The sequence below is a fragment of the Balaenoptera acutorostrata genome, chromosome 19 (genome assembly GCF_949987535.1).
Source record: "Balaenoptera acutorostrata chromosome 19, mBalAcu1.1, whole genome shotgun sequence".
Classification (NCBI taxonomy): domain Eukaryota; kingdom Metazoa; phylum Chordata; class Mammalia; order Artiodactyla; family Balaenopteridae; genus Balaenoptera; species Balaenoptera acutorostrata.
Genome location: NC_080082.1, coordinates 5630855 through 5655678, shown reverse-complemented (window position 1 = coordinate 5655678; position 24824 = coordinate 5630855). Strand labels below are relative to the sequence as shown.

The 24824-nt window shown below is 42.5% G+C and overlaps 2 protein-coding genes across 3 annotated transcripts in view; both read left to right on the top strand.

Annotated features, from left to right (window-relative positions):
• The window catches only part of CDH13 (cadherin 13), a 1038265-nt gene that overhangs the window by 633242 nt on the left and 380199 nt on the right, over positions 1–24824 (top strand). For both annotated transcript variants that reach the window (XM_007182584.3, XM_057533958.1), the window contains exon 6: positions 17815–17959. In XM_007182584.3, coding sequence (XP_007182646.1) covers positions 17815–17959 — 145 coding nt within the window. The remainder of the gene's footprint in view (positions 1–17814; positions 17960–24824) is intronic.
• Positions 12333–13267, top strand: LOC103013165 (serine/arginine-rich splicing factor 3). The gene has a single exon (XM_007182583.2). It carries the CDS (start codon positions 12458–12460, stop codon positions 12950–12952), a length of 495 nt encoding a protein of 164 aa, XP_007182645.1. The 5' UTR covers positions 12333–12457; the 3' UTR covers positions 12953–13267.

The window sequence follows — 24824 nt, the reverse complement described above, 5'->3', positions numbered from 1 at the left end:
GTCCAATCTCCACACATCTTCTAGAATTATCTTTTAAAATTCAAATCTGAGTTATTCCCTCACCACCATCCCCTACCTCCTGAACCATATGAGGTTTCACTTTTAATGGCTTTATTGAGGTGTAAGTTCCCACACCATATGTTGAGAGTTTAGCTAAGCTACTCCATGGCATTGCTGCCTCCTTGGCATCTGTTTTGTTTGACCAAGCAGCCTGCCGTGACCTTAACCTGACACCAGGTCCTAGTACAGGTGCCCACCCTAGAAAACAGCCCGCAGAGTCACAGGCGTGTGTAAGTTCCTGGCATGACTTCCCCAGCAGCCCATGCCTTCCGTATTCTCCCCTGAGTCCCAGGGCCTTCCCCTTGCTCACCTCTTAGATAAGACCCCTGTGAAGTTACCAAAACGCTGCTCTTTTGGTTTGAATTTGCCAGTCTGGCCTTAGCCCAGGAACCCGACACCACTTCACTTTCTTTACTTAAGTAAAGGCATTCACCCCAGGTCCCATTGCTCTCTGTCTGCACTCTGCCTTGACCTCCCCATGGGGCCCCTCCTGCAGGACTTGTGAGTAATAAACTTCTCTATTTCAGTTTCTCTCATGGTCTGTCATTGAACCATGGCTCACTATCTGACACCCTGTGCTCCACTTAACAAATGATATTTTAACAGTCATAACACCATACAATTCACTCATTTAAAGTATACAATTCAGTGGCGTTTAGTATATTCACGGAGCTGGACAACCACCGCCACAGTCATTTTTAGAACATTTTCATCACGTCAAAAGAAGCCCTGTCCCCCTTAGCAGTCGCTCTTCCTCCTCCCCGACCCTAAGCAGCCGCCAGTCTACGTTTCTGCCTCTATCGGTTTGCCTATTTTGAACATTTCATATAAATGGGATCATAAAAAATATGGTCTTTTATGACTGGCTTCTTTCACTCAGCATAATGTTTGCAAGGTTTATCCATGTTGTAGCCTGTGACAGTGCTTTATTCCTTTTTACGGCTGAATAATGTTCCATTGTATGCATAGGCCACATTGTGTTTATCCATTCACTGTTGATGGACATTTGGATTGTTTCCACCTTTTGGCTTTTATGAATAATGCTGCTATGGACATTGACGTACATGTTTTTGTGTGGACCTATGTTTCGTTTCTCTTGGGTGTATGGTTGGAAGTGACCTGGCTGGGTCCTGTGGTACCTCTGTGCTTAACCATTTGAGGAGCTGCCAGAGTGTTTTCCAAGAGGCTCCATGAGAGGGTCTTAGAGGTGCTAAGTCACCCTGAGGAAAGAGACCAAAATGCTTCGCATCGTCTACAAGGCCCCACTGGACCTGGCCCTGCCCACCTGTTCAGTCCCAGCCCATGTCACTCTTGCCACTTTTCTCATCTGCTCAGTCCCTCTGGCTTCTGTGCAGTTTCTCAAAGGTGCAGGCTCTGTTCACACCCTCTCCCTCCTCTTCCCCTGTCAATTTCCCCCAGAGAGGCCTTCCCTCAGCTTCCCCCACCCACAGTCTAAGTGGGATCTATCTCCTTATTACATCCTTCCTTGTTTAATAATTATTTACATAACGCTAATTTAATTCCACTGAATGGTGGCGGCTCTAGATGAGCTAAAAACAAATCTTAAGGCTCCGTTTTTAAACTATTGTAAATGAAGGACCTTGTGCAGAACTCGAGGTATAGTAGGGGCACAAACATATGTGTTGAATGAATAAATAATGAGAGAGTTTAGTTAAAGAGATGTCCAGGTATCAAGTTGGGCTTATCATCTACATCAAAATTCTTATTTCTTCCTGGGTATTTTTCTGCTTCCTCCTTCCGCACTGAATGTTCTAGAATATGGGTCAGAAAACTTTATCTTTAAAGGGACAGATAGAAACTTCCCTGGCACCCCAGTGGTTAAGACTTCACCTTCCAGTGCAGGGGATGTGGGTTCATCCCTGGTCAGAGAGCTAAGATCCCACATGCCTTGCGGCCAAAAAAAACCAAAACATAAAACAGAAGCAATATCGTAACAAATTCAATAAAGATTTTTAAAATGGTCCACATCAAAAAAAATCTTTAAAAATAAAAATAAAGGGCCAGATAATAAATACATTAGGCTTTGTGAGCTACACAGACTCTTTTGCAGCTATTCAACTCTGCTGTTCTAATGTGAAGGCAGCCTTAGACAATAGGTGAATGAATGAGCGTGGCTGTATTCCAATACTTGATTTACAAAAACAGACAGCAGGCCGCATTTCAGCTGGAATCACCAATATTTGATTATCTTTGACTTACAAAATCTGCAGCTTCCTGTGGTTCAACGTAACAGAACTCATAAGAGAAGGGAGATGGCAGATAAATTATGGTTCGTTAGCACTTAGCCTTCACACAGCAGTGTCATGCTTCCTGGGCCATTTGCTGCACCATCTAGGTAGCAGGGAGAGCTGTACACCTACTCGTCTCTGCAGGCCCAGAAGCATGCAGAAAGGGATGTCATCAGCAAAGTAATGAGTTGCATTGGCACTTTCATTCTGGGCTGACCAGGATGCTTGAGGAAGTTGGGTGTCTCTTTGCCAGGGGGAAGCTGGATGGCCCAGAACAAAGCCAAATGCAGGCTGACTGCAACGTGGATGCAGAGTGGACGGTCTGTACTCTGAAGCTTAGAACCTGTGCACCAAACTGAGGTGGGGGCATCTGGCCAAAGGAGAAAAGGTGGAGCAATCTGGATGGAAATCCAGAAGAATCTAACAGGATGCATCTGATGATGACACAGTCATGTCTGGCTGTATGAGGCATTTTCTTGCACAAGCAAAAATTCAGAGAAGAGATGCTGAGCTAAGGTTATAAGAATGGTAAGAGGGAATCATGTAAGAAATATGAGTCAATTCTTGTAACTTGCATTTGCCTCATTTATAAAGGCAGGGACAGATGGGGTCATTTTGGTGAGCTAGGATTTGTGTTAAGTTCCACTTGCTTTATTTTCTTTCATTTAAATATGCTTATTAATAATATGTGTGTCAGAACAAAATAATTTTCTATCAGTCATTGGCAAACAGTGAATAATCCCATGTAAACTATGTTTGCATACTTTAGACAGTTGTAACAACTTCACTGAACTTGGTTTCTTCCTCTGAAGTAGGCAGAATATGCTTCTGTTGAATCCTTCATGCAGTGCCTTTTAGCTGGATTCACCCTCAAGGAATTCTTGAAAGATAGGTGTTATTTCTTTCTTGTATATTGATCTGTCCTCTGGAAAAAAAGAAACTTCCCTGTAAACTTAAAGCCTTCAACTCATCTATTGTTCATTTGTTACATATATTGAAAACCTACTATGTGGAAGGCACTGTCCTACCGTGCTGTGGGAACCAGACAGGCACTCTTTGTCCTCACGAGCAGACTTCCTAGTAGGAGTGGTGGAGATAAAAGAAATGACTGCATAGTAGGCCTGTAACAAGAGCCTGGAAACAACATAGGGACAAAGTTTGGACAGTGATGGAGGGATGGCTAGTTTTGATCAAGCAGTTAAGGAAGGCCTCAATTTTGACGGAAGTTGTGAATGATGAAATGAAGGAGCGAGCCCCAAAAACTTCTTGGGAAAGAGTATTTATAGGTGAGGGAACAGTATTTTCAAAGACCCTGGAATGGAAGTTAACAGGCTCGAAGAACTCGAAGGAATGTGTGGCTGGACTGAAGGATTCTGGGAGAGTGATGGAAGATGTGGTCAAGGTGCGTCCACGGTTCATGCCAGGGACTTGTAGGCCACAGCGAGGTCTTTGGACACAATCTGTGTGGGATGGTTGAGAAGCAGAAGAGCAAAAGGTCCAATTCTCATTTTAAAGGTAACCTGGGAACAGTGTGGGTGTAAGAGCAGGAGCAGAGAGAGCAATTAAGAGATCTGGTAGCAACACGGGTGAGAGAGGGTGGCTCAGCCCTAGGGTAACAAACAGATTGTGAGAGATGGTCAGATTCCGAGGAGAGAAGGTACAGATGGCAGGACCAGCGGATGGACTGGGCCTGGGGAAAGAGTTGATGGGCCACAGTCTTCTTCAACTCAGTAGCTACACCACCATTCACCTAGGAGCTCATTTTGATTCCTCTCATGCAAAGACAGTGTCCGAGTTTGAAATGCTTAAGGAAACAATGGGGAAGAGGAAAGGGGACCACTCAGCTGCATCTTGGCAGTAATGAAAGCCAGGTGGTCCTAGTTATGTGTGTTGCTCATTACTGTAAGGGTCTTATGCATAAGTAGCAAGCTTAAGCTTTTGCCCTGCTAGTCAACCCACCCTAACCAGAGGCAGTCTCTGTTGGGTCTTAGCGCCTTCTGTTTGGCAATAACGTGAGGAGAATTGAGCTGTTGCAGAGTAGGTTTTCCCAAAGTGCAGTCTGTAGGCCACTGCCTCCGAATTACTCAGGATGACTTAACATAGATTCCTGAGCCTTGCTGAGAACCTACTAATCCCTGGGGTTGGGTCCCAAGAGTCTGCATTATCCACATTTCCAGGTGATTCCCATGCAAATTAAAGGGTTTCTTTAAATTATGGTAACAAAACACATGACATAAAAATTTCCATCTTAACCACTTTTAAGTGTACAGTTCATAGTGTTAACTACATTCACATTGTTGTGAAACAGCTCTCCAGAACTTTTCATCTTGCAAATCTGGAACTCTATACCAATTAAATAACAACCCCCTTTTCCTCTCCCCTCAGCCCCTGATAGCTACCATTCTCTCTGTTTCTATGAATTTAACTACTTTATTATTTTTTTTAATTTTTGAAAAAATTTTGGCCCCGCCACTTGGCTTGCAGGATCTTAGCTCCCCGACCAGGGAGCAAACCCGGGCCCCGGCAGTGAAAGCGCCAAGTCCTAACCACTGGACTACCAGGGAAGTCCCTGAATTTGACTATTTTAGATACTTCATATAAGAGGAATCATACAGTGTTTATCTTTTTGTGACTGGCTTATTTCACTCAACATAATGTCTCCATGGTTCATCCATGTTGTAGCAAGTAGCAAGATTCCTATCTTTTTAAAACTGAATCATATTCCATTGTATGTATATATTCCATTTTGCTTATTCATTCATCCACCAGTGGGCACTTGGGTTGCTTCCACCTCTTGGCTATTATGAATGATGATGCTGTGAATACAAGTGCACAAATAATTTAAAATTTTAAAAGCATTGTTCTCTAACATGAGAGAAACTTTCAGAAATGGAACTGCTCTATATCTTTTTTATTTATTTATTTATTTATTTATTTATTTATTATTTTTTTTTTTAATGAGGATCTTGAATCAGATGCGTATGTTTGATTGATTGATTGATTGATTGATTTTGGCTGTGTTGGGTCTTCGTTTCTGTGCGAGGGCTTTCTCCAGTTGTGGCAAGCGGGGGCCACTCTTCATCGCGATGCGCGGGCCTCTCTCGTTGCGGAGCACAGGCTCCAGACGCGCAGGCTCAGCAGTTGTGGCTCACGGGCCCAGCCGCTCTGCGGCATGTGGGATCTTCCCAGGCCAGGGCTCGAACCCGTGTTCCCTGCATTAGCAGGCAGATTCTCAACCACTGCGCCACCAGGGAAGCCCCTGCTCTATATCTTGATTGGGGTGATGGATACAAGCATAGAACTAAATACACAGGCATATGTGCATGCACACACACACAAATACACATAAAAATCAGGAAATCTGAATAAGATCCAGGATTCTGTTGACATCAGTGTTCTGCTTGCGATCCTGGACTGTGGTTTTATAAGATGTTACCAACGGGGGAAACTGGATAAAGGGTGCAGGGTGTTTCTGTGTTATTTCTTATACCTTCAGGTAAATAAAAAATTATTTCAAAATAAGAAGTTTACTTAAAAAAGAGAGCATTGCCGTCACTGTCCTGGAGATGAGAGTGTGCCACCAAAAGGGGGGACCCAGTCTGGAAACGGAGGGTGATAAAGGTACGCCTGGGAGGGCAAGGAATCCTAGGTATTGTTCCAAAGGAGAAAGTGGAACAGGAATTGAGGCCAACCCAGAGGGCTAAGTGGACCCAAGGATGTGCAGTCCAAAGCCCAGACAGCAGGACCAATATAGCAGCAATGGGGACCTGGATGTCTGAGGAGAGCCAGAAAAACAACGACGTCATCTCACAGCTGAGTCCCCAGAGTGTGGGCCTGAGCTGGTCACTGACACCTTCCCCGGGTCACATTGGTTCTGAGTACAGGGTGGGAGAGAGAGAGGGAGGAGAAATCTGGCGCGGGCCCATGAACTTGGCCGAATCCACTCCTCACATGGAGATTGAACAGAGGTCTTGGCACCAAGAGGCTGTTGTATCTTCTTGATTCTAAATGAGCTTCAGTTTCCTACAGGCAGCTTCTGCAACGTATCAGCGACTTCCCTGAGATGCTTGAGTTTGTGAACCTTCATCAAGACCATAATGTTCTAAGGATATTTTTCTTGCTTCACAAAAAACTTTAAGGATGCTGGCAGCCACTGTTTATTTAGCACTTGCTATGTGCCAGATGTTTTGCTAAATGCTTTACGAACGTCAAGTATTTTACCTCATGACAGCCCCATGAGACAGGTCCCATTCTCCCATTTTAAAGATGAAAAAGTTGAGATTCTAGGAAGGTAACTGAATAGGTTTAAAATCACAGAGTTGATAAGGAGTAAAATCAGGGCCTGGAGCCAAGTCTCCCTCAACCCAAAGTCCACACTTGGAGTCTCAGCTCTTTGCTGGCTCTCAGAATTTATCAGTGAGATTAAAAGTGAAGCTTCAAAGAAGAAGCAAGACATTGATAACAGTGATGGTTCAGAAAATAAAGCTGATGAGACCAAGTTCCATATTATAAAGTTCTGTCAAATGCATGAGACTCTTTTTTATCCAAAATCAAAGACCTGTGAAGTGGGGAAAAGCCAACCACCCTCTGTTTTCTACCATAATACTAATGATCTCTTATAAACCTAATGTTCTCCTGCTTCCCATTAATCATCAGTACTAAGAGATGCTAGATGTCCTAAAGTTTAACAGGTTCCTGTAACTCCCCATTTGTGATAAACTATAGCCAATCTGTAGTCAATTTCAAAATAAGTTTTATATATTCTTTTTTAACTGTGAAATTAACACATGCCCATTATAGGAAATCCAGAAAAGTGTAGAGAAGCCAAGTTAAAAGAAAAAAAAATTACCTGCAGTAAAACCACTGTTAGTGGTTAGTGTAATGTCTTTGCCTGTTTTTCAAAAATTTCATCAGGTAGTACTACTTAGCAATTGGATTATTTAATTCATACAATGAACACCATGTCATTAATATTTTTCCATTCCCTCAAGTATTTCTGTAATGTAGTATTCTTTGTGCAAATACCAAAATCTATTTCATCAATATCCAGGTAGAACATTCTGTTGTTTGTAATTTTTCCTATTTTTAAACAATATTGAAATGAGTATACATGTTACTAAACACCCCTTATTCCCTGGCACACACATATAGCAAGTAAAATCACATGTTTTCAAGGCTTGTGATACATATTGACAAATGGCGTTTCAGAAAGATGTTTTAGTATCATCAGTAATGTATGAGATTTGGTTTTCTGACAAGTTTGTCAAATACTATTAGGTTTTTCTAATTATTTTGTCAATTATATAAGCAAAAAACCATCTCATTTTAATGTTATATTTATTGCTTTTTTCTTTTCTTGCTTTGCTAATTGTTGTTTTTTCCCTATTGATTTTTAACCAGCTCTTTGTATATTCAGGATAGTAGGCCTCTGTTTTACATGATGCAAATATTTCGCTTAGTTTTCTGTTTATTTATTGTATTTTAGTGATATAAGAAACTTGCATTTAAGTAGTTTAACCTCTCAGTAATGCACATAATAACTTGTGCCTTTAATACTGGTTTAGAAAGGCCTTCCCTACTCTATTACATAAATATTCAAATATTCAAAAAAATAGACTTTCTTCTTCCTAATACTTTAATCCATCTGGATTTATTAGGCTATAATTTAAATTTTTATATTTCAACCTTAATTTTGAAGAAAATCATGTTTCATAAAACATTTTAATACTTATTTAACTAAGTGACTTCAGATCTGTAAACTAAAAAAAAAAAAGGAAAGAAAGAAACGTATTTCATTGCTTTCTATTCCTCTGAATTTCACTTTAGGAAGGGAGAAGGGCAAGTGAAAATAAAATCGCCCATAATTTTCTCCTACAGCTTTGTTTTTAAAAGTATTATATTTCTCATCTTCGCACGAAAATCCCCTTAACCCTTGTACATATCTTTAATGGATCTGGCATAATTCCAACATCCATGATTTATATAAATTCTACTTGAACCAATTAAAATTTTCAGCCTGTGTCCTCTCTTGGGGTAGAGGATATTCACTGGGACTTTACCCAGGCTGCTTACATAAAATTATTTTGAATATCTGCATAGATTTCTTCCACATAATTAAAGTTACTTTCAAAAGTTAAATAGAAAAATGCCCTCAAAGTCCAGCGTGGTTGTGAGCATACATTTATAAGAAAGAAAAAGTGTTTTCATTATGTTTGGTGAAAAACATACTTTAAAAGTAAAATTTCACATTCAGTAAAGAAATACTATGGCTCTAAGCAAAGCAAACTTTTCAAAGAACATTTGATAATAGTATCAATATCTTTAATTAATAATCTAACAAGTAGGAAACCTTTATTGCCCCTTTGATCATTTTTTTGAGGGAGCTGTAAACACCACATCCAGTCCATAAAGGGGAAGATTACACACAGAACTGTGTAAATGAAGGTGGAGGAATGTTAAAAAGGCTAAAAATATCTTTTCCCTGGGAACTCTCCAGGAGTTGGTCCATAATGAGATTCAACTTCGATAAATGAATAAAGCTGAGAAAAATAACTTGAATATGCAAATGATTGGTGTGAAAGAGAAATCTAGATTACTGTAATAGGAAAGCAATTTTGAGGGGGTAATGGCTGACACAGAAGAATTGAATCGAGGGTACTGTATCCACATTTGCAAAAGTCTAAAGAAAGGTCTGTTGGGAGTGAACAAATGCCCAAGTCACCAAACCTCATCTGATCTAATAACAAAGCTTTGTTTTGAATTTCCTATGTGTGTGCTACACACACTCGCTTATCTTTTTATTCCTTTAGCAAAGAGAAAAATGACATTCTAAACATCCTTTGTTATATGCGCCAACTTAGATACGGAGAAGTGAAGTTCCTTAATAAGACAGGCTCACCGTGTGACCCAGTTAGCCTGGGACAGTCTTGATTTCCACCTGTTGTTGTGCCTTAATTGTTGATAGTACCTGCTTTCATTCTAAAAGTTGTTCGAGTTTGAACAATTAATGATGTGGGCACAGTATCAATTTTCTACTGCTGCTGTAACAAGTTACCACAACTGTAGCAATGAAAAACAACACAGATTTGTCATCATGCACTTCTATAGGTTTTGAGTCCAACATGGAACTCACAGGACTAAAACCACACGCCAGCAGGCCTGTGTTTACTTCTGGAGGCTATAAAGCAGGCCTTGGCTTTTCCAGCTTTGGGTGGCTACTCACACGCCTTGGTGCATGGCCTCTTCCTCCACCTTCGAAGCCAGCAATGGCTGGTCAGGTACCTTCTCACATCAAATCACCCAGACTTGCTTCTCTTCCTCTCTCTTAACGACCCTCATAATTACATTGAACCCACCCAGATGATCCACACTGATCTCTCTATTTTAAGGTCAGCTGATCAGCAACCTTAATTCCCCTTTGCCAAGTAACCTTACATATCCACAGGTTCCAGGATTAGGACATAAAACTCTTTAGGAGTGTCATTATTCTGCCAACCACAACCACTTTATAGGTAACAGAGCTGAAATTTGAAGGCCGGCTTTCTGATTCAAAGTCTAGTGTAATTTCAGTGATCGGGGAGGACGTCTTTGGTGGAAAACCCTTGTTTGGTCTTTATGAGATGTTGGTAGGTGGGGAGGGTGTGAGAATTGCAAACAAAAATTCAATAAAAATATCTATCAGTGCCTTCTTTACTCGAGGCACTTAATTTTGGAGATCATCTGTTATAAATAATCTCATGATAGCCTACTTATGCAAAATCTCTGTGGGATTCCTTATCTCCATAGAATTTTTATGGAATTTTTTTTAAAGCTATGAACATCTTTGAGGTTCTCAAGACATAGTTTCTACTGCCTTCCAGGAATATCATATCAAGTTTAGATTCCCCTAACGTGGAACCCGGTGCTTATTTCACAGCACCTTCATAGTCATTGAATCTCATCTTTTCTTTATCCTTCTCCTCTATGGAGGCAAATTCTGGCATCTTATTTTTCATATGTGTTTCAAGGTTTTGTGTAAATCTGTATGTCTAAACTTGTAGTCACGTATAACTGGAGATGTCTAATATTTGTTAGACATTTGTATATCCCTAATTGAATGCAGTGAACTTCTAGTTATCATTTTGCATTTCTAGCATTATAACTATTCTTATTATAAAAGATGGTATTTGGAATGAAAGGAACAAGGCCCATCTTTCTGACTTATAAATTGGTTCAAGTAGAATTTCCTAAACAAGTATTTCAAAGCAGCATCCACGTCAGAAAACGTTTTTATGTCCCAAAGAGGTAACTTGGAGGGCACCTACTCATTTGGGTAGGAGACATCATATCGGTGTCCAAAAGAGAAACTGAGTCACGTTATGTTAGAGTTATAGCTCATAAATTCTCTTCATTTTCTGTGATGTAAAAACATATGGTTGAAAAGCATGTGAACACTCACGCATTCCACTGATAACCAATAGTTTAACTATATCATCTCAAATAAGTAATTTACTATGTTGTGTATGTTTTACTTCATTTGAATATTTAGCCCAAAGCAGAATTATCAGAGTTCAAAAAGGTCACTGAAGTGTTTTCTAAATTATTTTACTTCAAAATGACTCATGAGTCTGTAGACTGTGTATCTCACACTTTGTTTCTCATCTCATTGATCCAGGTTTGACATCTGTTACTGGGGTCATCTCATAGAAAAAATATTGTGTTTTAAGAGCCAGTGACTTCATTTTGGCCTTCACCCAAAAAACCTTGTAGCATTTGTTTTTCATCAGTTCATCCCTTTGGATCAGATCACATTATCAAATTTTGTCTGACTAAGTTGTGTCTTTCATAAACAGAGCAAAGAGAATAAGCCAAATGAAGGGCAAGATGTTAATAGCTTGTTGTGACACCAAAGGCCAGTGTGCTTGTACGTGCTTTGTAATTTGGCTTGTTACGTTTGTGTCGCGTTGTTTTTTTAAGGGATTCTTGTCTACGCATGTGCACAGCCCATCTCCATTATTATGGTGCAGTAATTGGTTTGAAGAGTCATCAGTTTGCATGTTGTGACTTGATAGTTCCCATTTCTGGTGGAGACACCCCCAGGATATGGAAGGAGAATTGAGAACCTAGGAAGTGGGGTTCAGGAATGGTAACCAAGGGGACCCCACGTGCTTCAGCTAGAGCTCCTCTGGCAGCGTAGCTTCCATTCTGACTCCTGTGGTTTTTCACCACCTCCTCCCCATTTCAGAGGTCAAGCTCCCTCTCACCCTACACACAGGACTCAATGACCTGATGTCCACCTACCACGGCCCCTGAAGTGGAGCGATTAGTTCACATGGTACCTTCATGTGGTATCTTCATGTCTCCAGTGTTGCATAAAGTAATTTTGCCTTAAACAGATTAAGAGTGATTTGCATACCTTGTTCCCCTCCCCATTTTATTCACCTTGGTCATTTGAGAGCTACATTTATAAGAGGTCCAAGTCTTTTCTTTTCTTTTCAGAAAGTCTGTGACATTCCTGAAGGGAACATGTTGTAGCTAGGCTGATGCTATACTATTTCCCAACCTGTCACTTGTGGCAGGGTGTCACATTATACATAGAGGCTCATGGTGTGTTTTATTATGTATTTTCATGTGTATTAGGAAAGATTTTAAATAAGCTCACCATACCCCTGAATTCATGGATAATTTTGCCTTGGAGGAGTCATCAGTGAAACGTAACAATCTATGTACAGCAAAACTATTAAGTAAATAACATAGTTAGTAAAGAGGAATTTTTAAAATGTAAGGAAAGTCCATGAAAGAGCATTTAGCAAACAAGGGCACAGTGGGGGACAGCACAAATTTTCAAGTCAGATCTAAGTTTGGATCCAGCTGGATCACAAACTAGCTTTTGACCATAGACCAGGTACTTAAATTCCTCTGAGTTTTGCTGCAATGGGTATTTCTCTAGGTTGTTTTGAGCCAAATGAGGCAACACATAAAAAGCCCAGACATGTATTGGACACCAAATAAATGTTAGTTCCCTTCTTTCAAAAGGCAAGTAATCACCGCCATTTCGTGGACGACGGGTGTGGGAGAGTATCTGTGGGTGCCAGGCGCGAGGGGACCGGGAAGACCCAGCCGAGGGTGTGTGGATTTGAGTCTACGCGCTTCTAACCCGAGATCTCGAAATGCATCGTGATTCCTGTCCGTTGGACTGTAAAGTTTATGTAGGTAATCTTGGAAACAATGGTAACAAGACTGAATTGGAACGAGCTTTTGGCTATTATGGACCACTCCGAAGTGTGTGGGTTGCTAGAAACCCTCCCGGCTTCGCTTTTGTTGAATTTGAAGATCCCCGAGATGCAGCCGATGCTGTCCGAGAGCTAGATGGGAGAACACTATGTGGCTGCCGAGTAAGAGTGGAACTGTCGAATGGTGAAAAGAGAAGTCGAAATCGTGGCCCACCTCCTTCTTGGGGTCGTCGCCCTCGAGATGATTATCGGAGGAGGAGTCCTCCACCTCGCCGCAGATCTCCAAGACGGAGAAGCTTCTCCCGCAGCCGGAGCAGGTCCCTTTCTAGAGATAGGAGAAGAGAGAGATCACTGTCCCGGGAGAGAAATCACAAGCCGTCCCGATCTTTCTCTAGGTCTCGTAGCCGATCTAGGTCAAATGAAAGGAAATAGAAGACCAGTTTGCAAGAGGAGTGGTGTACAGGAAATAACTTCATTTGACAGGAGTATGTACAGAAAATTCAAGTTTTGTTTGAGACTTCATAAGCTTGGTGCATTTTTAAAATGTTTTAGCTGTTCACATTTGTTTGTCTCTTGGAACAGTGACACATAAAGGTGTAATTCTCTATGGTTTGAAATGGATCATATGAGGCATGTAATATCAAGAATTGTTACTTTACAATGTTCCCTTAAGCAAAATTGAATTTGCTTTGAATTTTTAGTCTTGCATAGACTGATAATAAAAATAAACCTCTTAATTCCTGCCCAGCTAAAGTGTGATGTTTAATATTACGGAAACAAAACTGGCAAAAATTGAAAAGACTCTGTAGCTGGGATATGGTATGCAGCTGTAGTTAAGCAGTCTTTAAAAGCTGCTGTGAACACAAGCCAGCAGGTAAAAATTAAAGCTGCACCCTTAAACTAGATTAGAGGTTTAAAAATTCCACTAGTCTTCACACCGGACAAGAGGTTGTCCAGTGGGTTTAGAATCTAAGAAGTTTCAAGAAAGTTAGTTTACCTTTGCTTTAGGTCGTAAGTTCCTTCTGTGATTGCTGTATATGGATACATAGCTCTTTGTAATATTATTTGGAAATTTGAGACTATTCAAGATACCCATGTCCTGCCAGTTTAAGGGTACATTGTAGAGCTGAACTTTGAGTTACTGTGCAAGATTTTTTTTTCATGCTGTCATTTGTAATATGTTTTGTGAGAATCCTTGGGATTAAAGTTTTGGTTACAAAAAAAAAAAAAAGGCAAGTAATCAGTTTAATGTGCTTGGGTGTTGTTTACCACTGTGGTTCTTGTTCATGAATTAAGACTGCACAGAGGCAACCGGCCTTCGGTCCTTGGAGCCTGGGACTGACGGTCAGCTTCTGTGTGCCAGGAATGGAGAGACGGGACAGATGGCCAAAGCTGAGGCCAAAACTTTGGACTCCAGTCTCTTAAAGAGGGATTGCCTCTTCTCAGGAGGGCTCTATGCAGTCAGCAATGAGTCAGGTGCCTGCTGTGTGCCGGGCACTGAATCTCAGCCTTGGGGATTTGCTGTTGGGCACAAACACTCACCCCACCTCTGTCTTGATGGGGCCGGAGAGGCAGACATTAGTTGAATTGTCACACAAATAAATAAGCAATTACGTGTTATGGAAAGTGTTATAAAGGCAGGGTACCAGTGCCGTGGGAGTGTCAACCACGGACACCCAAGGTAGTCTGGAGCGGTAATGAAGGATCTTCTCTGCCAGTGATATCTGAGATCTGAAGGATGGATGGGGGCTGACCAGATGGCAGATGGGATGCTCATGCCAGCTAGGAGGGTTGCACATGAAGATACCTGTGTTGGGAAGGAATGGGATGAGTTGGAAGAACTGAGGAAAGATCAGTGTAGCTGGATAATGAGAAATAGAGGGGCTCTCTTGTGATGTGAAATGAGTTTGGAGAAGTGGGCTGGGGCCAGATGATAAAGAGACTTGTCACAGTAAAGGAATGGGCTGTTATCGTAAGAGGGATGAGAAACGATTGAGAGGTGTCCATTCTGGGGTGACATAAATCAATAAAAATTTTGAAAAGACATCTTGGAAGCCTGTATTAGTCAGCCTTCTCCAGAGGCACAGAAGCAGTAGGATTCTGTTATAAGGAACTGACTCACACAATTATGGCGGCTGAGAAGTCCCAGTATCTGCCTGGGCCAGCTGGAGGCCCAGGGAAGCTGGTGGTGTGATCCAGTACAAGTCCAAAGGCCTGAGAACCAGGGAGGCCGATGGCGTATATTTCAGTCCAGGTCTGAAGGCCTGAGAAGCAACACCACTGAGGGCAGCAAGGAATGGAGGCCCTCAGGTGGGAAGACAAGGGCGAATCCCTCCTTCCTCTGCATCTTGTTCCATTCAGGCCCTCAGCGGATTGGCTGGTGCCCACCCCCACTGGGGAGAACCATCTACTTTACTGAGTCCACAGACTCCAATGTTAATCTCATCCAGACACACCCAGAAATAACGTTTAATTTGAGCACCCCATGGCCAGTCAAGTCGACACATAAAATTAACCATCACAAACCCCTTAGAGAATAGATTACGGCAGGCAGTATTAGTAGCAGGGACACCCATTTAGGTGCCTGTTGCAGTGGCCCAGGTGGGAAGTGTCAGAAGCTAATCTCTGGAGGTGATGATGGATTTGGAGAGAAGAGGGTGGATTTAAGAGAAATTCAGGAGACAGAACAAGCAGTGTAGACCCGACTCATTGATGGAGTGGCTGGGGATAGAAGGCCTCACTTGGGGAAGAGGGTGGCTTCTGAGTTTCTGCTTTGATCCCTGGGAGAAGGACCACCCTCTGGGCAAAGTTTAGAGCGAAATGGTTAACATGAGACTGGATTTATCGTACTTTCTAGTTGCTCAAAAATCCTTGCCTCCAGAGGGAGGAGATATGGGGATATATGTATAGGTATAGCTGATTCACTTTGTTATAAAGCAGAAACCAACACACCATTGTAAAGCAATTATACTCCAATAAAGATGTTATAAAAAAATCCTTGCCTCCAATAATGACATTTTGGAATATTTTGATTAAATATTGACACCGCATATCTTGCATCTTAATGCATCTTGCATCTGAATCCTAATCCCCCACATTCTACAAGACTTGACTAGTGTCGTAAGCCACAAGTAAGACAGAGGAACAATTCACATTTGCCAAATACGCAGATCTGTCAGAACTGGGAGGGGCAGACTCTAGATCCAGCTCAACATAATGGAAAGACAGACACTAAGGAGATACAGTTGATCAGGATGAAGGCCAAGTCAAGTTCTTGGCAATTTTGGGAGGACAAAAGGCCAGACCTTCATTATTACAAGAAATTGCTCCCAAAGCTTGATTTTTATTTTCTTCGTTTAGCAGTATTCTCATAGTAGCTTTAAAAATCAGCATAAAAGCTCATTCTCTGTAAGATCTCCTTTGTGTGCAGATGTTAAAAGGCTCTGCCTATTTAATTTCTTCTTAGCTAAGGTACTCATGCATTATTTTACCTACCCCAGAAATCAAAGTGTGTGTGTGTGTGTGTGTGTGTGAATTTGTTATTTGTTAGTGAAAGGATGAAGTAGTGTTAAAGAAAAAATGAAAAACAAATTCCTCTACCCAAGTATACTTGGTTTCATGTTTGCTTACTACTTTCAAATTCTGTCCACATGTGTACATCACACATGTATAGTACACATGCTATTTTTTGTGTTTTCACACAGTATTCTAAGTAGATCAACAAAGTTGAATAATTATTTTATCTAATGGCTGTATTCTAGCATCTTGGTACAAACACATTCATTCAACTCATCCTTTTTGCACTGGACATTTAGTGGACGCCAGTGTAATTTCGTTATTAGAAATAACACTGCAGAAAGTATTTCCATGTATGTAGTGCAGCCTGTCTCAAATAGAACCCAAAGTGGTATCCAAATGGAACAAAGTATGTGTCCTTCATAGATGCGGTGAATTTTGCCATGCGACTTTCCAAAGGGTGAAACCAGTCTATAACACATTCAGGTGGGGTATAACAAACGTGTTTCTCTTTTCTTTTCCTAATTAGGGCTAGTTTTGACGATAACAGTAGCAACAGTAGCAGCAGCTAATATTCTTGAGATGAGTTATGTAACAGGCATTATATAAAGTGATCTAGAAGCATTGTTTATAGCAGTTTAAAATGTAAACTCTGGGGACTGACTTCACAGGGCCAAATCCAGACTCCACCACCTAACCTCTAATTGGCTTCATTCCCTCCTCAGAAATGGTTCATAGGGTCACTGTGAATATTAGGTGAGTTAATATAGTAGAGAGCCTCGGTAAGCCCTGGATAATGTTGGTTACCATTATCCCTAATAATGAGTGTTTTATGATCCCATTTTACAGATGATAAAACTGAGAGATTAAGGGTATGAGTTGAGGTCACATGACTAGTGAGAAGGTGTGCTGGGATTCCAATTGCAGAGACCATTTCCCAAGGATTCCAGCTACAGAGACCTTTTCTGACAGAAATACTCAACAGGGTCCCAATGCAGGGACCACCACTGATATCCAAGAAGTGTCACTGTGGCCACTGAGTTAAATCAAGGAAGTATCAGGCACAGAAATGAGAGCATAAAGTCTGCATGGTTCACTAGAAAAGCCACGACATAATTCCTTGTTACCATGCAACAGTAAAACTGGTTTTTCTATGCTATTTTCTTCAGCCTTGAGATCTGAAGGTAGTTTTGTATGGAATTGTGAAATCCCTGCTAGATTATAAAGGCCTGGTGGGCAGGAGTCCCACGGTCTCATTCAGGACCCCAGCAAGCACCTTCCTTGCCTCAGGAAGGTTCTCTATAAATACTTACTGCCCTGAATTTCTCCCAAATATTACCATAAACACTTTCGGTTATTTCTTAATATACTCTGTTCATAACTGCTTAGTCAGTTCTTTTTATTAGCATAACATTCCTTTTAAGCATAATGATGTTGGAAAAACAGAAACAATGTAAGCATATTTTCTCAGCTGTGACTGATTGCTGGTGTTTAGTGTTTCCTTTTTTTTTTTTTTTTTTGGACTTCCTTTGCAGATTTGATGAATTAATTGTAAATTTCCCAAGTGGGACTTAACATGAACTGATCTTTGTCTTCTATTCTGTAATGTTTAGTTTCTATTCTAGTCCTGGTGACTATCCATTGAGACCAAAGTTTGAATATTGCCAAGGGCTCATAAAATTGCTGATATAACCTACTTTCTTTCTCCAGAGAACCCGACTTCAATTTTCATAATGAATGAATGCCTTCTTTCTCCCCCAATTTCTTTCCTCCAATAGCTACTCGTGGAGACCATTGATGTCAACGGTAGAACTCTCGAGGGTCCAGTCCCTCTGGAAGTCATCGTGATTGATCAGAATGACAACAGACCGATCTTTCGGGAAGGCCCTTACATTGGCCACGTCATGGAGGGATCACCTACAGGTATGTTACCTTGGCTTACCGTTCGCATAATGGCTTGGGAAGTGGCATCCTGTGATCTTTGGGGATTCTGGAGACTGTTTTATTGCCGCTCTGACTTATTGTTGGTAAGCATCAACACTGACATATTATTTCCCTGGATAGCAGCAAGAGCTGGAAAGCTGCAACTCAGAACATGACTGGCGTGTTGCAAACTAGGAACATGTCTTCCCTTGTGCCCAAAGGTGATCCTTCAAGGAGGACCGACATCTCAGTCTCCCATGTATGGCTGATGTCGGACAACATGTAAATATCTAGCTCACCCTTGTGAGGGCCCAAGGCTGAGCTTGTGGTATAGTGGGACTTTGAAGAAAATTAAGGTCCCCACTGCAAGCTCCTCAGTTATTTCTCTTCATAAGTGCCTTTTAATAAGAACCATTTGGGGAAAATGGGTAGGACTTTTTTTTCCCTTTCCTTAGAAGACATGGATGGAGAAAACTTTTCTCTTTGGTCAAAGGGCCAAAAGCAAGCATTTTATTTCTCTCTCTGGCAATACATGTACCTAGTGTTACAGAAATCACTCAAGGTTACTATGGAACTCCTGGTATCTTTTCCCCATGTTTAACCTTTCTATCACAGAAGGTTTTAGAATTGAGAGCTCCCTTTTCTGGCCCAAAGCTACTAATTAAAGCATTCCATGACCAGCAGCAGAAGTCACTCCTGAGTATAATGCCTGAGAAAGTGAAGAGCAAAGTAGAAAAATCCCTATTTTAAGGCTGGACTTTGATTTTTAGCTTTCAGATACATTTGAGTGAAAACATGCCACATGAAGAGTGTCAGTGTTGCTGTGTCTGGATTACGCCAAACAACTGCTGTAAGCAAAGGAGTCACTCCTCAGGCCGATGGGAGATGGAAGCTCAGGGGCTGGTTTAGCTGGTTCTTTTTCCCCCTTTACTGAATGGACGGGATGTATCAATAACGTAGATACCGGAGGCTCTGGAAGCATTGTCATGGCAACCTGCCTAGACTACCAGGTGAATAATTGTATGCAAGGTGCCTAAAAGCTCCCTTCAGCTTTGAGGAGCTGGGCCTCTGTGCACCTCATCAGATAGATCCCCAGGGGCAGAAGCACCCTCTCCCTTCTGGGATTTGAATGCATTCTGTAAAAAGGAGAGGGCCTTATGGGCAGTGTCCTGGAGAGATGGAGAGCGGGCAGGTGAATGTGGGTCAGGTCACTTCAGGGCAGACCTTCCCCGTGGCACTGCTCAGTGGGCTGCTTTTGATGCAGAGATGGCTTCTGGTGAGACACACCCTAGAATTTGGGTTGGATGCTTACGGAAATCTTCTTAAACAAGCTGATGTGCAGAACAGGTTAGGAGAACTGATAGGGAAAGCTGTTAAAGAGACTGGAGTTTGAGCAGAGCAGAAAAATGATTCCCAGTTTCCATGTGTGGTACCCGGGCCCTGAATGTGAGTGACTGGAACTCGAGATGGGCAGGAAGAGTGTTCTAAATGTAAATGACAGTGGTTATATCCGAGTCGGCTGTGAGCATGTATATGTCTTTGTATATTATATGTGTATATGATTAGACAATGTCCAGTTTTTCTCCCACTGTGCCCTTCTTTAAAGCTTGAGAAAGAAATTTCAAATTTTATTGCTTTATATACATGTCGTATTTTCAAAGGAAAAGGGAATCTTTTATGCTTGTTGAATTTGTTAAAGCACAAAGCAGTTCAGTTAGGGTGGAGACATACCCAGCAAAACATAAATCACCTCAAACTTCTATTTATGATTGGTATTATCCTATAAAAATACATAAAGACTTGGATATCTGTATGGAGTAGTTTCTTCCAGCTATGCAGAATTTGGCCTGAATCATTGTTTTCTTTCTCAGTACCCTCTGGGTTGGACTATAAAGCAGAAATTGACATGGAGTCAGTCAAATTTGAGGTCAAAAATATGGAAATGTTGTGGAAAAGTTTCAGAGGAAAAAACACTTAGATTACTTAGCACCCTGTGGGAGAGCTCAGGCAGATGGCCCCCGAAGCGTCTGCAAGGACAGTGGGGAGCTGGGAAAGAAGGTGAGACCCATTTTCCAGTCCCCTCCCAACCTAAGCCACTTGTAAGTCATAACAACAAGCCCTGACAGGCTAGAGAAATGATCGCCTCTTCTGTTTCCACAATGTCCTTCTCGTTTGTGGCTTATGGAATCCTACGTGTTGTAGACCTTGTATCACATCCATTTCACAGAGGGGGATGCTGACCCCAGAAAGAGTTCATTGACTTTGCCCAGTTCACACAAATGGCTGATGGGGGACAGTGTTCAGGACTCAACCTGCAGCATCAACCTTCAAATCATGTGCTCTTTCAACTGACCCACAAACTTCACGGTGAAAATAGCCATTGAATGATCCCGGCATTTAGATGGGCATTTGTTGTGTGCCGACAGCTTTCTATGACTGTATCATTTCCTCCACTCTGCCCTGAGGGCTGGGCACCACTCTTCCCATCATACAGATGAGAAGACTGAACCTCAAAGGGGTCCGGGAACTTGCCCAAAGTCCCTCAGCTGGTGGACGAGCTAGAATCGGGGTCCGCGTCTGGCCTCAAGGCACAGGCTCTTTCTTGGGCACCTTCTCTCACACAGACTCTTTGCAGGCCCAGACTCTTTGATTTAGCTCCTGAGATAAAATAACCAGCTCTTCTGACCAAAGAGCCAGGCTCCTTGAGTCATTTTTCATTTAATGTGAGCGGTTGTTCCATCTCTAGGGTTAAACGATGTTAAACATGGGAGCCCTTTTCATCACTCACATCACTTTCTTCTGCATCCGCATAACCAGAGCCAGCTTCGTGGGGTGGGACCTGCCCAGCCTCACAGAGCCCCAGGCTCTGAAGGGCTCCACGCTTGGTTTAATGCTCTGTTGTCGCCATCTTAAAATTCTTAATAATTGTTCAACAAGGGGCCCTGCATTTTCATTTTGCACTGAACCCCAAAAATTATGTAGCTGGTCCTACATATAGCACTGTGGCCTAGAGCTGGGTTTGATGCTCTGCCTGGCTCCTTAACAAGGTGAGACTGTGGGCAGGTTACTGAACCTGCTAGAAGCCTCAGTCACCTTGTCTGTAGATGGGGTGGGTGTAGAATAGTGCCTACCCTAGAAAACTTTATGCAATGAGTAAATTAGGCAATGTGCTTCTTAATGCTTAATGCTTGGAATATAGTAAGTGTTTAAGAAATGCCAGTGTATTGTTAATGCTCCAATTATTCTTATTATTCTGGCAGCCTATCCTTTAGGGAAGGCAAGGCAAAAAGACATGCAGTTTGTGTGAAGGAACATCCATCTCCCAACCAACCAAACATCGTTTTCATGTTGCAGTGTACCCAGATGCCGTCAGCACCAGTCCATCATGGAGGAAGGTCACCCATATTTATCTGTATGTGCAGACAGGAGGCCATTTCTAGCTGCTCAGCACTAAACTCCAGGCTATCGTTTTGGGGAATCATTACTAGATGAAGGAAGATCAACAGAAAATAATAGTTTTTGAACTTTGCAGATTATGGACTGTTCCTTTTGTGGAGTTGCAAGGCATTGATTTATGGGACCCGCGCCCAGGCCCTGGCTGCTCCTCAAAGAAAACCAGAGCTCCGTGTGAGTGTGACGTTTTCTGAATGCCCAGTGCGTGCCAAGACCTCACGAGTAGGGGGTAGGTAGAGGCTGGGGCCCTTCACGTTCCTGGAGGACGCACACACCAGGGCCCCGCAGTGCCTGCCGGCACCAGCTCCCCAGTGTTTTTTGCCACTGGTGCTCCTCTGGGCACCATTGAGAAGGAATGTCCATGAGGAATGGTGTGCAGGGCTTCCAGAAACAGACCCTAAGATGAGGACTGAGGGCGGGTGGTTTACCTGCCAGGTACGGGATCGTGAGTGGGGAGAGCTGCAGGAAAAGGAAGCCGGCCAATTTCAGGTGCCGCGTTAAGCCAGCTGCCAGAGCAGGCAGTTCTGAGCTTGATCCCTTAGGGAAGGAGGGCTCTGGGAAATGACGTAAAACACACACATTGGAGTTACCCCAGCTCAGGATCCAGGGAGCTGGGCTATCCATCCCGCAAGCCTGGCAGACATCCATTAAGAGCTCTCCCCAGAGGGACTTTAATTAATTCCCAGGCCCTTTCGGTCAGCTGGGACCACAAGCAGGGTTTCAGCAAGCTGGGTTCCAGAAGCTCAGGGGAAATCTTCCAACAAGATACAGGAACTGGCTTTTGCTTCCATGCTGTTGCTTCCATGCTGTTGCTTCCATGCTGTTGGCCACCCTGCCTGTCAGCAGGGGCAGCTGGGAGAAGGGAGCCCGCCACCGAGACAAGTGGGGCAGCTTGAGATACATCAGGGGAGGGAGGTAATGGGGAAAATATCATAGTCCTCAAACTATGTAACTGAGAAAGGTGAATGTAACATTGACCTTTCTCTTTAGAGAGAAGACAGGACCACAGGACCTAGAGGTGTGTGTTCTGAGTCCTGAGAGATACCTGTTGCTTAGTTGTGTGCTGACTCTTCTTGAGGCTATTGAACAGAGGCAGAGATTAGCAGCTAAATCCTCATCGTCTAACTTCTGAGAGCCTGAGGACCCGTACCCTCTCTTGCTCCGTTTATTTTTTTTCCATCCAGTATTTTTACTGAGCATCTACTCTGTGCCAGCAGTATTCTAAGCTCTGAGGGTCCAGCTGTGGACCTGCCAGATGCTGCTCATTCCCTCCTGGTCTGCAGAGCCAAGCAGGGAGACAAGCAACAGATAAATCAGAATTGAAATTGGTGGGCAAGGCAATGTAGCCATAGGGACCCCTCATCCTAGGAGGGAGGGAAGCCAGCCTCCCTGAAGAGGTGATATGAGGAGAGCAGGGGGCTTTGTCTTTTATTTTATCTCTGGGATCCACCTGAGTTTCTGTTCTTCAAGTCTCAGTTACTTTAATTTTTAAACAAGTGCTACCATGGCAGACATGAGGGAAGCAGCCGATCAAGTGGTCTTTGGGACAAATGGCTGTCCCAGGAGGTCAGCTTTGCTCGGCAGTTAGTATTTTCTAAAACAGCTTGAGCCAAATAAAGATGGTTTTGATATTTGAGAGTTGGTATTTGGGACCTAGCTCAGCGTGAATTCTCAGTTTGTTGGTATGACCTGGTGGTAAAGTCCCTTTTCTGGTCACCTGTTTACTTGTTGCAGTAATTGCATGTGGCCTTTTGGTCCACCAGCTCTCCACTTCTCCTCTGCTGGTGTTTAGACTTTCACATCAAAGGTTCTTCCATTCTCAGCTATTCCAGCCAGTCCTGTGAGCTTCTGGAATAGTGGGCACGGGGCTATTTTTTTCTTAAGTAGATAAATTTCTTTTAAAAATAAAGTGATTCCACTTTCTTCCCCAGCTTTTTTAAAGTAAAATTACCCTCCAGTCTCACCATCTGGGGGAGACCACAGTTGCCACCTCAGGGAGCATGGTTCTAGGGCTCTCCCTGGGCACCTCCACCCACAGGGATGCACACACACACACAGTTTCACAGAGATGGAGCTTTGTGTGCTCTTCTCTAGCTCACTTTCTTCGCCCTGCAGCGTCCTATGGACATTTTTGTAAATCAGTAAGTATCAAGCGACATCATTGTTTTAAACAGCTAGCGTCGGGATCTACCATCATCTAGTCAGCCAATCCCCTGTTGACTTAAGTTGTTTTCACTTTTCCCTCCTTACAATCAATTCTACAGGGGAGAACACGTCTCTTTCTAGTTGTGTGACAATTTCTTTAGGGTAAATACATGCAAGTGGAATTGATAGGATAAAGGATATGCTTATTACATTTTGATGTATATTGGGGTGACACTTCTAATCAGAGGATTATATTTGTATCTTGGCTAAACTCATGCATGAAGATACAATAGTCTTTCCGTTCACATATGAGCATACTGATGGACATTTATTTATATTTCTGGATTATTCCCAATATCTCTCTAAGGCTTGTGGTCACTTCACTAACTGTGTCTGTAGGCTGTGAACGGCCTTGCTCTAAACTTCTCCCCAGATTACGTGGCCGAGGAAGAGGACTGAAATTGTTGATTCTGACCCCTCTCCTGGAGTCATCATTGGAGTCTTAGCTGAGGGAAGTTGCTTAGGAACAGATGTCATTAACAGGCTGCAGTGTCATTCAGATTGAATTATGATGCAAATCACTCCAGTGCAGTTGACCATAAAACAAAATTGATGAAGGAGTTGCATAAGCTAATCAGAGACATCTTCCCAAAAGGAAAATTCCAGAAAATAAAGAGTATCAAAAGTGTTGAGTTATCTGGACTTTGCTACCTATTCAAGAAACTGAATGTCCACCAAGTTGCTTCTAACCATGTCTGGGGTCCCCAAGTGATGTCTTACAGGGGCTCTAAACCAAGCCTGTCAACAACCTTGTCGTAGCCACTGTTATTTTCCCTCCTTTATACCCCAGCCCCTCTCTGATGGACGCTATTATGTATGTTGCTGCTGGTCCACGGGTGCCTTGGAGGTACCACAGGGCTTGGTGAGACAGGGGAGGATGTCTAGAGCCCTATATTCTGTTCAGAGGATACCCAACCAGTAAAACTGTGTGTCGCGTCTTAAATGTGGGGAACTTTGAAAACAGCTCTTCTCATTTTCGTTCGTAGCCCTCTCTCCACCTAAATTCATACATGAGTCAGTGGGACTAGAGACCAATTCAGGAAACAAACACCACATTGTTTTTGAATCACTCTTCTCTCTAATCATGAAATCTTTGTTCCTTATGTGTCTGTCTCCCCTCTGCCCATCACCCACCCTTATACTCATTCATGTCAGATCTTTGAGGCACTGAGGATAACCCAGTGACCTGGAGAGATATGGCTTCTGT